Genomic DNA, 13,541 nt, shown 5'->3' on the forward strand with positions numbered 1-13,541 from the left:
GGACAGACTGGGAGAGCAGGTACCTGGCAATATTTTGAGAATGTTAATTAAAAGCAGGACGTAACTTTTCTCAAGTGCCACTTTATTCCATAATGGGTCGGCATATTCAGCTTCCATAAAACAGCTTGCACGTCAGAAACCTTGAAGGGTGTTGGACCACTTAAAACTTACATGCTTGTTCAAAATATCATTCCAGGTATTTATCTTGTGCTTAGACCTTTCCAAATACATCCCAAGAGAAAGGGGGTAACGTGGCTTTCTGTGAACTGGATCTTAACAGTTCATACTGTACCCCATTCCAAACGTGCCAGTATTTATTGGTGTTTGTTGGTTTTATAATTTTGAGATGAGGTTAACTTAGGTTTTTGTGATTGGTGCATAGGTGCATAGGTGGTTTTGATAAAATGATTGGCAGCCAATACACTTTGAAGCACCATGCTAATTACTGAACAATGTCACCATGCAATGTAAATAGAGTAAATATCTGAGTAGTGGGAAGGGAATATGTTGGTTGAAAAATACATTTTTATGAGCTGATGCTGGATCTGACAATACAAATTTTAACAAGAATGAAAGGAATTCCAGTTCAGCTTTGAAAAAGGTATATTTTCACAGAGAACATGTCTCTTCTGGGAACCTTTAATTTAATGTACATTGGTTTCCTATTTTAAGAAAACAATTCACTGTTAAAACACTATGCCAGCTAGACTTACATTTTTAAAGCAAAAACTCTTTGTCCTGAAGTATTTTAATGGCCTAAAGAGCAGGAAATTGCCTGTGACATTTCAGTTTTTCCATTCTAAGGGAAAAATGGTCCAAGACCTAAAAATAGCTCTCTTGAAAAACACCCTCACTCTCATCATTGTAATATACCATAAGCCATGTGACAACAAAGACATTTCTTTCTGAGACTAGCATTGTTTTTAATAAACTAAAGAACTTAAAGTCAGCAATTAAAATTGTCTACATGTAAAACTGCTGATGTGAATAAAAAATTTTGTTTATTGACTTAACCCAAATAATTTTATGACCTACTTTGCAGTACAATGCCTCTTGTTCCTTCCTCTTCCTTAACATTAACTCAAATGATGTTAGTCAGAATTACATATTCACCTGGGAAGAAAATCTCAGCAGACTAGTTCTATTGGCCTGTTTTACCATTAGAAACTTTTCAGATTCTCCCACTATTTAAGCATCCATTTTTGAGAAGAGTATTTAACACATTTTGGTCTGTGGCAATAAATAGACAGGTAAGGTAAATAGTCTGCATAAAATAAGATTAGCAAAATGTTTTGTTTGATACAATAGTGCCAAGGAGTATGTTCTGCAGGTTAGAGATGGATGCCTTATCGTTGTGTCTGGATATCCAGCAGATTTGAAAGAGAGTCTGGGTATTTAGATCAGCCCCAGCAGTGCATTCAGGCATGTGAGCTAATCACAAGACACTTGTTTATTGTCAACTCAGAAAAAATAAAGCAAGGCTGGTTTGTGCATATAAACTGAGGCCAGCCTGGAGACATTCCTAGACAGGGTGGAACCCACAGAGCGAGCAGCGCTGTCACTGGAGATGCAGCAGGTCCGGGTCTGCACTGAAGCTGAAGATGTAGCTGCATGATACGATCTCTTCCATAGTGAAATTTGCTTGTTCTCGCCCCTTTTCTCTGTCCCTCAAGGCTCTGACCACACAATCCTATCTTTGCACCGCAGCTCACTGCCTGTCCTCAGTTGTGCTACTACAAATTATGGCAGGGAGGGACAGGCTACAGAGTAGCTCCCTGAAGTAATCTAGGTTGAAAATAGCCTTCCAGAAAATTTTTGCACTTTTTGAGTTTTAAATCCAAATTATTTCAGGTGTCAGATTTTGTAGGCAACCCTAAAAATAGCTGTGCAAACCCAACTGAAATGGTAACATACTGAACTACTGAAAGGTAGCTTAACTTTTTTAATTCTCTAACTAATGTATCATGAAAGTTTGCACAAAGAAACCTTGCCTCCTCTCTTGTGAAGAAACAAATACCTTACTTTACTTTTCTCCAATTACAAAATCTTAATAAATGTAAACATTCACTAGAATTTTATGAATTACACAGCCTGGGGGGATCAAGATTAGACAGACCTGATCCCATTGAAACCAATGGAAGTTTTGCCTCTACCTTATTTTCAGCTAAGATTTATTTTCTCCTATCTTTTCTTCAGGGAAGGACTGGAATTTTTAATATCCTCTTGTATTTGACTATAAACCACAAGTTGTTATATATCAAAGTGTAATCTGGACCGTGTAACTACTGATAGATGCCTGCATTAGAAACCTTGGAAGCACGGTGGGAAAGGACATCAAGAGCTTCTCCTAGATCATAGCCACAGACCTTTCTATATCATGCACGGCAGTATTTGTCTAAACTTATTTTTAGTAAAATGTAATTTTGAAAAAGGACACGTACCCTTAGGTAATCCGTTTCAGTGTTTGGCTAGGGATTTTTCTCAACACCTCATCTACACATATGACCCATGACAAATGTTTTACAATCGCATATCAGGACAGACCAACAGAATCCCTGATGGAAACAACTGTGGCAGCAATGCAAAAAGTTGGCAGGCATGTGATGTTGTTTGTTGCTTTCTCTTTAAGCCAAGAAGAGTAAGTGTGAACCCAACACAGTCATTTAGTAAATATAAATAATAAATACAACTGGGGTTGTGTTTACATATGTGAGTTCAAAAAAAAAGTTGTGAAAACACTAAATTTCTGTTAAAGTTCAAGTTCCTTGCCAGGAAATATTGGTCTTTTATTAGTGTGGGGAAATGCTGGCATGGATACATCTTTTTTTTTTTTCTTTACAACAACAAGATAAAATCTAGTATCATTGTAAGCACTGTGGGAAGAGAAAACAGTTCTATTGACCTGCACATTTAAAAAGAAAAATGTCAATGTAGTGTAGGATGTTTAACAGACATCGAACTAGAAACAATATTGAATAAACAAAATATCAAATCATGCACCTTCACTGAAGCACCATTTGAAAGTGCTTCACAGCACTGCAACCAACCCAAAGATAAACAACTGCATCTCATCAATCACTAATGGTGAGATAGGATACCATTTCAGAAAAGATGGGCAGACCAGAGAGGGAATGAATGTGCTGTAGGGATTCTGTGTAGGAAGTCAGTAGAGCAAAGACAAGACTGTGTGGAAGATGTAGAGAATAAAAATGGAATGCTCTAACAAGATGAGGTAGTAATAAAGGACTAACTTGCTCATATCTATGTGTTTCTAATGGGTTCATTTGGGGTGAAACTTAAGGCAGAAATGAACAAGAGCAGTCTTGGGGCAAAAACAAGCAATATTAACCAGGATCCAGGGAGAAAGCAAGCAGTAGACAGAGGAGCTGCTGTAATGGTTTAAGAACTTGGACAGTTACCTTTCTTCCTAAAAGTAAGAAGAGGAGAGAACTGCAAAAGGTTGAGGTGCTTGGCATTTTCTCTCTCCAAAATTTAAAGACAGCAAAAGTACTCACCATAAGTAACAACCACAAGCAATATGAATTGTCTTGCTGGCATTTTACATTTTACTCTTATGTACAAGGAGTTACTTTTTTGTTTGTTTGCTTTACATTTTCTTTTCTTTTTTTCCTCCGAATCTATGAGAAAATGAATAATTAAAACAGTAAAAATAAATTGCTTAGATTCTTGTTGCATTTCTTTGAAACTGCAATCACTTTTTCTGGAACCTGTTTTCAGTAATCATCAGATTGTCAGCACTGTCTGCTCATCCCTCCCAACCTCTTTATTTTTGTTTGTTTGTTTCCTTTATTGATATGCTTGGGGCCTCTCTCCCTCCCTCCTATGTGAAGTTTGGTTGTGTGCACATGAGTTAGCAACTGTAGTTATTACAGTCATTACAATGAATTAAGAGAAACAGATTTTTTAGGGAGCATGTCATCTTCCAGCTACTCTAGGCATCTATTTTGGATAGATGTCTTTTTCTGTCTAGACTGTCTTTTTCTCTGCACTGACTATAAACAAAGACTAAAGTGACCGATTTAGGTACAGATGTCTGCATCAGGTTAGATGAATCATACTCGGGAAGTTGTACTGAGTATTCCCAACTACTAAGAGCACTGATTTTGGCAGCAGTTTTGTAATAACTTCTAGAAGAAGTTTCCATCTTTTGCAACACCTTTGGATTCAGTGAAGTGTCTGATGAAGAAGCATATGTTTGCAGACTTTTTGGCTCTGCCCAGGTGAGGAACTAAGAGCACACCTTGCCCACAGGCAAACATGTTGCAACATAAAATGCAAATAGCTTGGAAGAAAAACAGAAGCATTAAAGACACGGCTCTTTACATGCCCTAGAGCAAGAAGAGAGACTGGCAAGAGCTTTGTAAGACAGTTCAGCAAAGACTCATTTGAAACAACCATTTGATACAGTCATATCATATGTATTAAAAGTCTCAACTTGTCACAAAATACACTTCACTAAAAATGTCATTTAATAATGGACAAAATACTTCAGTACCAACAGGGAAGCAAGTTCACAGTAAAACACGTGTCATTCCATGTGTTTCTAACAGGACAGTTAATTCAGATTCAGCTCTTTAAATATAGTAAATACCTGAGACACACACTCACACACAAATAAGTTAATCAACAAAGTTTGTATATACAAAAGAGGGAGACTGATAAAACTTAATAATCACAGTTGCTGCTTTACAGCAGTTATCTCAAAAACGAACCTCTTGTCATATGTGACAATCAAAATGGTAGTTCAGCTGGTTTATATAACAAATTATGGTGGCTACTGTAGGATACAATTAAATTCTGCAGTTTCTTGACTATAAAATCACTTGTGCTGACAGTTATCTTTTGACTGCGCTCTTGTTCTGAAACAGCATGGGGGGATTTATCCCATCAGGATTTCATGTCTGTGTTTGTGGTTATAGGAAATCTGTAGGAGAGAGAAAAAGTCCCACTCAGCAGCAGCAAGATGACAGCTATGATCCCAATGGGAATGGCAGCACCGACTTCCTGTGCCGTGGGGCTGGAGGGCATGTAGTAAGAGGGCGGAAAAGCGATGCTCTGGTTTTGTGCTACAGAATAGAAGTTCCAGCTCACTGGAACCAGGACACACAGACCGGCAAATATGTAGAAGAAGCCACCCAGCAGGAAGAAATGAGTGATGAGAGTTTTGCGGCTGATTCCCATATAAATATTTCTCAGAGCAAATACTGTGGCTGTCAGTCCCAGCAAACCCATGACCATGGCGATCAGCAGGAGACCCTGGGCAACATAAATTTCATGGGGGATGAAGGAGTCGTAGCCACTGAATTTATGACAGAACTGTTCTTTATAGCCAGATGAGACATGAAGATAACTGATGAAGCAGACTTTCCAAATCCCCACCCACGCAATGCCAGAGGAGATTATGGTGGTGTTGTCCACATGCCACACTCTCCACTCCACAAGTCCCATGGAAATGGTGCACAGGATCCAGCCTATTGTACCCAAGGCAAAGGCAGCCAGCTGGAGGTGTGAGGTGCTGGTCAGGGAGCTCATCGTTTGGAGGTCTGCTCTATCTCAGACCGTGCAAAGAGAGATGGGTACTGGAAAGAAACACATCGTAAAGTTACTGATTGTGTGGATGGTGCCTCTGCTAGTGAAAAGCAGGAGGAAGTACATGTGTGGAAAGAGGCTGGTAGTCACCTTTCTCTAACTGTAGCGAAGTGTTGAAGCCCATAGATAAATAATATCTAGGCTTTAATTCCATATATTTCACTGTATCACAAGCAAAGGAAAGGTAAAATAATGATTAGCTCCCAACATGACCTCTATTTTACATTCACAAAAGGAAAATACATCTTTTCCCAAGTCAACTGTTATGTTCCAAAGGCCCTCGTATGCACTGCATGCAACCAATAGCCCCGGGGGTACTGGCTAGTAGAAGGTAAATTTGAGAAAACCTTTGGGATCCTGTACTGTGAGATGCCATGAGGCAGTTGCAGAAGCCATGTGTGTCTTCCCTGACAGCTGTGGCTCCTGCACAGCAGCCCTGCTTGAAACACTTTCTGCTTTTCTGCTGCCATTTTCTAGGGCCACTGGGACCAACATTAGAAAATGTCGTAGCTCAGAGGCATGAGCAAACCCAGGCCACGAGTCTAATAACAACAACTGAACTTTGACCATTTTAGCTTATTCAGCTATGAGTGCTTTATCAGAAACACTGGAGTGAATCAGAAATGCAACGCTCTATGCAGAGGCTGGAGCCTGGCTGTGCAGCCCTCAGTTTCCCACCCTCAGATATTAACAGAGGTTTCTGCAGCATTTTTCCTTCACAAGTCACGCTTGTTCATAACATATCTGGCTTCTCCAGCCCAAATCATCCTAAGGCTGTGGTGGAAAAGACTCTAGTCATTTCACCTAACAAAAGGCTCTAGGTTTGTTTGCTGACTCTACAGCCTGAGTGCAAGTTAAGGGTGTCATTTTTTAATGAAAAAGCCCTCTTAATTTCCCACATCTTTAATAAAGCCTTCTGAATAGCTATAGCAATGACTTGTCAGCAGAGAAAATGTGACTTTGAATTTATTATGTAGACCTGAAAGGCAGTAGGGAACTTTGTATTCCATGAGTTATCTAAAATACCTTTTTTCCTGCCTCCAGTGCATTCAAGACAGAAGAAATACTGTACCAAGTTCACTCCAGTAACAAGATAGATCCGCAACTGAGTTTTGTTATTAAAACAACAACTTTTCTATTTACTTATCTTATCTTAAACTAACAAATACAAGTAGTGATACAATCTAGTTGCAAAAATCCATATGTGGAAATCCTAAATAGACAGTATCTTTACAACAACATGGGCTTAAGCAAACTTTCCATCTTCTCACACCAGTACACACTATTTACTTACTTCAGTCCTGAATCTGATGCCAGTGATAAGAGGATGGAACAGAGTGGTTTCTGACACCAGCCAGACACAGCAAAATCTTCAGTTTTGTCATTTTGGTCTCCCAGTTCATGTATGTATTTTCAATAGGACTGGTTTCCTGCGGGACATATTAATCTCCATTATTGCAAATGTATATTTAATCTTTTCTGGTGTGGAGGAAATTGCTCCAGAATATCCTCCTATGTTTGTATCTACTTAAAATGAAACCTATTTATAAATGCTTTCTCAATCTGCTGTATTTGCAGAGTGATTTTATATATATGTGTGTGTATGTATATATACACACATATATATAAATTTGACAGTTGTTAACAGCCACAGTATGGTAGCCCTCACATGAAATTAGGAATGTCTTTTTTTTTTTTTTCCTGTCACATTTCCACGTTAAAATAGTGTATTTTCTGTACCTGTCAGTTGATTCTTCGTAGTCAAAAGAAGAGAGCAATCAAAATATTTCTGCGTTGACTTCCTTCTGCTTCTGTTTAAATCAGTTGAACACACGGAAGCCAGATCTGAACCATCTTAAAATATCATTTTGGGCAGAGCTCATATTTCTGTAAGACTTTTCCTATTCATTATAAACACCCATTTAATCAATTGATTGATATCAAGGTCATAAAAGACATGCAATCATGCTGCTCGGTATCACTGACAGCTGTTAAGAGTATGATGTCAGTATGTATATTTATGGGTTGAATTTGTCCACTTGTCTTCTCACAGAATTAAACAAGATGATTGTGTCCATAACTTCTGATCCCTCTGTCACATGGTACATCATTTGGAATGCTTTCCAGAATTAAAATTTAAAAATCGAAAATGGGAAAAGTTTTGTTTTGTTTTGTTTTGTTTTCACTGTGATATTCACCAAATATACAGAACAAGCAAACACGTAGAATGAAAGAATTCAATGCTTACACAAAAGTTTTGTAAACAACAGAAATTAACTGGATAACAAAGTTGGAGGTCCCATGTTTCGATGAGGTACCAAATGTCTAGAAACACAAGAAGTTGCTTATGTTGGCTTACTTTCCGTACCCTCCCTACTGGAGCTTATTAGATCTAACCTGGTGGTACTGATTTAGAGAAAAATCTGTGTGGAAAAGAAGTGAAGAAGTACTTTAGAGATCAATCATGAAGTTGAATTACAGTTTTTGTACTCGCCTGTTTTGAAAAAACAGACAGAGGCCCATAGTCATCATTGCTTGTATTAGGATTAGCAAGAAGATAATGAATGAAATGTCAAGTTGGCAAGGAAGTTGCCTGACATACAAAACACATCAAAATCAAGCACAGTGATCTATTTTCTGTTTCCTGTCTCTATTATAGTGAATATTAATAAAAGCACTATAGGTTTTACTGCAATCTTCAGCTCAGAATGGGCATGCAGCACTTGCCAGAAGCACTGATTTTAAGGATAGGATTCAGAAAATAGTGTATTTAGCATCGAGTTTCTTACATAAATCAGGAGCCTGCACAGTGTCTTAGAGGAGGCACTTCTAAGCTTATCCTTCATTGCCGATTCAATATTTTAGTCTTGCCAAACCATCCAGTGTTTAACCTCGAGGTCCTGGCGCGTGGCCGTGTGCGTGACCCACCGCGGCACAGCCCCTCGGGCTCACCCTGCCTTTGCTCACCCCTCTTTGGAAGCCCCCCACGGGCTCTTGGAAGCCAGACGAGCTCATTTTTTTGCGGACTTTCGAGGTGAGTGTACTGCGAGCCCTTCCAAAACTGCGGAGCTCTGGCCAAGACAGATTTTTGCTCGCAGGTCCCGAGCACAGCCCGGAGCCGCCAGCAGAGGCCGCCTCCAGCCGCGGTTGCTCCAGGACAGCCGGGGCGAGAGGCTGAGATGGCGTAATCTGTTGACTGATCTCATGCTTTGGTAATTATATAAATGTTTGGAATTAATTCAGTTAGCATAGTAAGATTACCTATATGATCTGAATAACACAGTGATGTAACGTGAGCACTACCCAAAATCTCCCAAGGCAAATGAACTCATATTCGGGCAGCGACGGGAGGTCGTCTGAATAATCAGTTGGCTTTTCCGACATGCACATCTTGATTTGGAAGCTCACTCGGAGCTGTGGATGCCAGCATTCAGAGTTTACACGCCAGATATTTCCTGGGGTAGAGGTTGACTGCAAAGCCAGTGAGGCCAGGAGGAGCCAGGTAGGTGTACGTGCTGTGTATGTCAGTGGGCAAAAGGCAGCACTGAAGACCCTTGTCACCCAAAGAAGCAAGAGGACTGTGTTAAGAGGTGGCTTAGTTCCACCTCTTGGTGTCCCTATACATCTACATTATCATTTAAAGTAGCTTCAGCCCAATCCAACAAGCACTCCAGCAACTTCTGGGGCCATTCTTTCAGAAGTCTAGAAACAAGAGCTAAAAAAAAGAGAGCCACTTCCACAGGCTCCTCACCTGGTAGTGCCTTGCTGTCATTTTCTCTCTTGATACATCTTTCATTTTCTTAATCTGCAAGGTATTTCATTCATGGGTATATTTTTAACCAAATACCCTACTGAGTAAAAGCAAAATGTAAACTTGATAGCATTCAATGGAAATTTTCACAGGGAAGACAGAAGCTAATGAAAAAGAGGTACACATTAGTAAATTAGTCCAAATATAAAGACTTGAAGGATCCTTTCATCTTTACTGCTGCTTTTTATTTAAATCAGTACACAGTGAGTAGCTGTTGTGAAACTTGTGTTGGGCCCCTTTCTTTCAGGGACACTCTGCGACATGGCTTTCCCTCTCTTCAGTACAAGGAACAGAAGAGAATGCCTGGGAGCTGTGGCAATTTTCTTACTGCTACAGGCTTGCTTCTAGGAGAAAAATGGAGACAAGCTGCTCTCAATGGTTTCACAGAGCTTTCGGGGGTCATCTGTGCTTCAGGCTTGCCTTTAAAAAGAACAAAATGGCATGCTGCAGCCTAAGAGGTAAAGGTCAGCTCTTTGTGGCCACGGTCCCATCTCCTGATGGTCACAGCAGTGGGAGCAAACAAATGAAGCTGCACGTCAGATTTTGTCTACACTTCTTGTATTTCCAGTAATCTCTAGTGACACAAGGCTGCAACTGTGTTCTCAGAGCAGTGAAACCTCAATGACACCTACATGCATTTCACTTCTGGAGTTAATTCTGGTCCCTGTGAAAATCTATTTTAATTACATTCAGCAGTCTGTAAGCATCAGCTGTGTCTCAGACCTACTTTATAAAAAAGATTTAAAATATCCTGAAGGTGAATAAGGAAAAGAAAAAAAAATGTCAGACATTAGCTAGCATAGTTTTTTAATGTAATTGGGCCTTTCAATGTAATTGGGCCTTTTGGGGTTACTGGGTCTCAGATCCCCTCATAGGCCAAGGGCCTGTTCCAGGGGCTCAGTGTATAGGGGGGCACAAGAGAGTGCCCCCAACCGTGAGATCACCCTCAAAACTTGTCTTTAAATGCATCCTTTCACATGATGGGGTGAGGGCCAGATGGCACTAGCTTTTTTTTGGCAGCTTTGAGGAAGTTTGCCATGTAGCAGGGATCTTGTGGAGACTGGTGCCAGCCTGGCAGTGCACTGGGACCTCCAGCAGCAGTCTCCTTGATGAGAGGTCTTGAACCCTGATGTCTGGTGGTTAGGTTCACCCGGTGTACCCCTAATACACCCATTTTCAATTAGAAAAGACAAATTAGGAGGGCATAAAGTCTTAAAAGCCTTTGTAGAGTATTTCCAGATTTAAAACACCTTATACGCCCCCCTTCTTCCCAAATGTCCATATCCAGTGTTATGAACCCTGCTGCCTCCCCTTTCGCTTCATGCTTTAAAAAAAGCAAACTGCAGAAACTCTTCTCTTCTGTTCCACATTGAAATCTAGCTGTCTAAAAGTTCTTTGCCCATTTCAGGGAAAGATTTCCTTTGATTTGCTTTGATGGCAGGATGAAGTGAAACCAATAATTCCTACATACGCCTCACTAATTTACTTGTCTGTGGTTGATCCTACCTTAAGCTCAAAGTTAAATGAGGAAATGTTGCAGGGGCATATGGAGTGTGATGGCAGTAGGCTTGAAATGGGACCTAGCTGACCCCGTATTGTCATAGTTTTTACAGACTGCTTTGCCTTTGCCTTGAGGCTTGAAAGGAGCTCTGTTTAAAGCCTAAGTGGCACAGTTGAGGGACCACATCCAGGTCTCTGACAGACCAGAAGGATCAGGGCACTGATCATGAGCCCGGGGAATGCGAAGAAGTTGCCCAAGAGGAGTCATCCCAAAAGAACAGGAACAGATGATGCCTGTGGGAGAAATGGGGGAAACTGGGAGCACCCAGAGCGTCAGCCCAGGTGCTGCACAGGCACATGGTCAGGAGGAGTGAAAGCTCCCATCACCTACGGTGCCTGAGGAACTCCCCACAAAAGGGGAGTGGGCGAGCACACAGCCTTCACACGGCAGCTCGAGTGTGAGGCTTTCTTTGTAGGCATGGGGTGGGTGGTTGAAAGGAGAGTTTTCCAAAGCAGGCAGGAAGAATCATCCTTTGCTTTTCTGTTGCTACAGTTTTTATTTTAGTGGGCTTTATTTTAGCTGTGCTATTGCTTACAAGGAACAAGCACATAAATATAATAAATATATTTATTTAAAAGGATAGACAATGTTTGCCTATCCTTGCTTCCTGGCTGCAGCACATCTGCCTGTCAAAAGACTGTTCTGCTTTAGGAATTCTGATGCACATTGTAACCACCTTGAAAAGAAAGTGCACAATAAACTCTTCCTCTATAAAATATACACAAAGTTGTTTTTCCCGGCTTGTGTAAGCGGGAATGCATTTATTTCAGTTTTTCTCATGTTTAAGCAAATATTTTAGCTTTAGACGCTGCCAGGCACCACGTGCATTTTGAAATTAACATTCAAATCCTTCTTTCCTAAAGCTTTATAGTCTAGATGCAACTTTATTGGTCTATACAGGACATAGCTTACTAACCAAAGCCTTAGTTCAATCTAAGTCTTGCAGGAAAAAGGAAGTTAAAAAGACAACGGCAACAAAAACGGTGGAGTAATTAAGAAGGTCTCTTCTTAGCAATATCCCTATGATTTAATGCTCAAAAACTTAATTCTTCAATTCCCAATTGGGAAAACATTCTTTAGAGGAAACAAATAAATATTTAAATCTCTCTCCATCTGTTCTCTATCAGCACTTCATAAAATAAGTCATATAAAGAAAGAGAAGACTTACTTCTGTGAGTCTGAGAGTTGCCTAAGGCTTTGAAGCAGTCAGCTGGATGAAGCAAGTTCCAGAAAGGAGGTGGAAAAAAATGCCCGTGCAAATTTTCTGACTTGTTGCGCTACCAAACAGGTACCTCACAGTTCCTTGTCACTCTCCCACTAAGTCAACAAAGATTTAAGGAGTCAGTTAATCATTAACATATTATAAAAATATGTAAGCTTTACCATATGCCATTTTTTCTAATTGCTCTAAAACACTTACCAATGTATATAGGTAACTCACATGCAAAATTCAATTTTATCTAAGACGTTCTTTCAGAAATACTGCTCTTGTGATTACAGCCTGAGTCCTCCAAGATGTCCCAGCCTGACAGCCTGAAGGACACAGAATTTTCATTTGAAAGAGAATACAGAGATTTCACAACACTTTCTTCTTTGTTAGAGTTTTTATCCAGTATTTATAAAAACAAAATTAGTGCAGCTCTGCAGTGGGGAGAAGTATAGGGGAGAAGGAGGAGGGTTTCCAAGAGTAAACTCAAGCTGAGCGGTTCTCTTGCTGGGTTGTGGTTGACTGTACCCATACTTCAATGTAAATTGTACCACACTTGGTGCCTTAGATGCTCTTTAAAATTGCTATTATTAATATTATTATTATTATTATACATATTTATATTTGCTTTCCTCTGTGGTTTTCCCATGAATCTAAATAATGCTTCTTATAAATGGTAGGAGAGTTCTTAACTGCCTTCTGGTTTCTCCTCTTTGAACCAAAGAATAAATTATGCTATTCTCTAAAAGATGCGCTCGCTCCTACAGCGGGAGGACATTTCCTGGACTGGTGATGAAAGACAAGGAAGTTTATTTCACAGGAGAAGTATCCCGTAAGAGGAAATCCTCATTGAAAAATTATTCTCATCTGTAATTAGCACCATGACTGGTTGTTACCACCACCGAGGAGGGATGCAAAGTGTCATTAAGCTGTAACTTCAATTCTCATCACCTTTAATGCAGTTCCTCTCCTCTCCTGCTGTATCTTCCAGCTGATGGAGATTCACTAGTTCCGTGTGCATGTATCTCCAGAGGCTATGGCAACACAGTCCTCTCCTGTGCAGCTCCTGGATCTGCACATCTCCTCTGTGCATGACAGCTTGTTGGTGGTGTTTTGTTGCACAGGCATGCTCTGCTACTGGCTTTGCTGTTGCATGCCAACAAGCTCGGGCACATCTAGACCCCGATGGGCTTGGTGGCATGTGTTAGACTTGAGTACAGCTTTTTGACATTATGATGGGTCCATTGATTCAGAAGGACAGCATCCTCGGGCAGTAGGCAGCTGGGAGATAGATTCTTTTCTTTGTATTTAATAACGGTGTGAGACAAAATCTGCAGGGAAACCCATTGCTG

At 40.3% G+C, this 13,541-nt stretch overlaps 1 protein-coding gene across 1 annotated transcript; it reads right to left on the reverse strand.

Moving 5' to 3' along the window:
* Positions 1-1,093: 1,093 nt before the first annotated feature.
* Positions 1,094-12,452, reverse strand: CLDN34 (claudin 34). The gene is made up of 3 exons (XM_021269798.4): positions 12,151-12,452; positions 6,905-7,040; positions 1,094-5,600 (listed from the first exon to the last, which is right to left on the reverse strand). The coding sequence occupies exon 3, from the start codon at positions 5,551-5,553 to the stop codon at positions 4,909-4,911; it is 645 nt and encodes a 214-aa protein (XP_021125473.1). The 5' UTR covers positions 5,554-5,600; positions 6,905-7,040; positions 12,151-12,452; the 3' UTR covers positions 1,094-4,908.
* Positions 12,453-13,541: the final 1,089 nt, after the last annotated feature.

This window comes from Anas platyrhynchos, chromosome 1 (genome assembly GCF_047663525.1).
Source record: "Anas platyrhynchos isolate ZD024472 breed Pekin duck chromosome 1, IASCAAS_PekinDuck_T2T, whole genome shotgun sequence".
In the NCBI taxonomy this organism is placed as follows: Eukaryota; Metazoa; Chordata; class Aves; order Anseriformes; family Anatidae; genus Anas; species Anas platyrhynchos.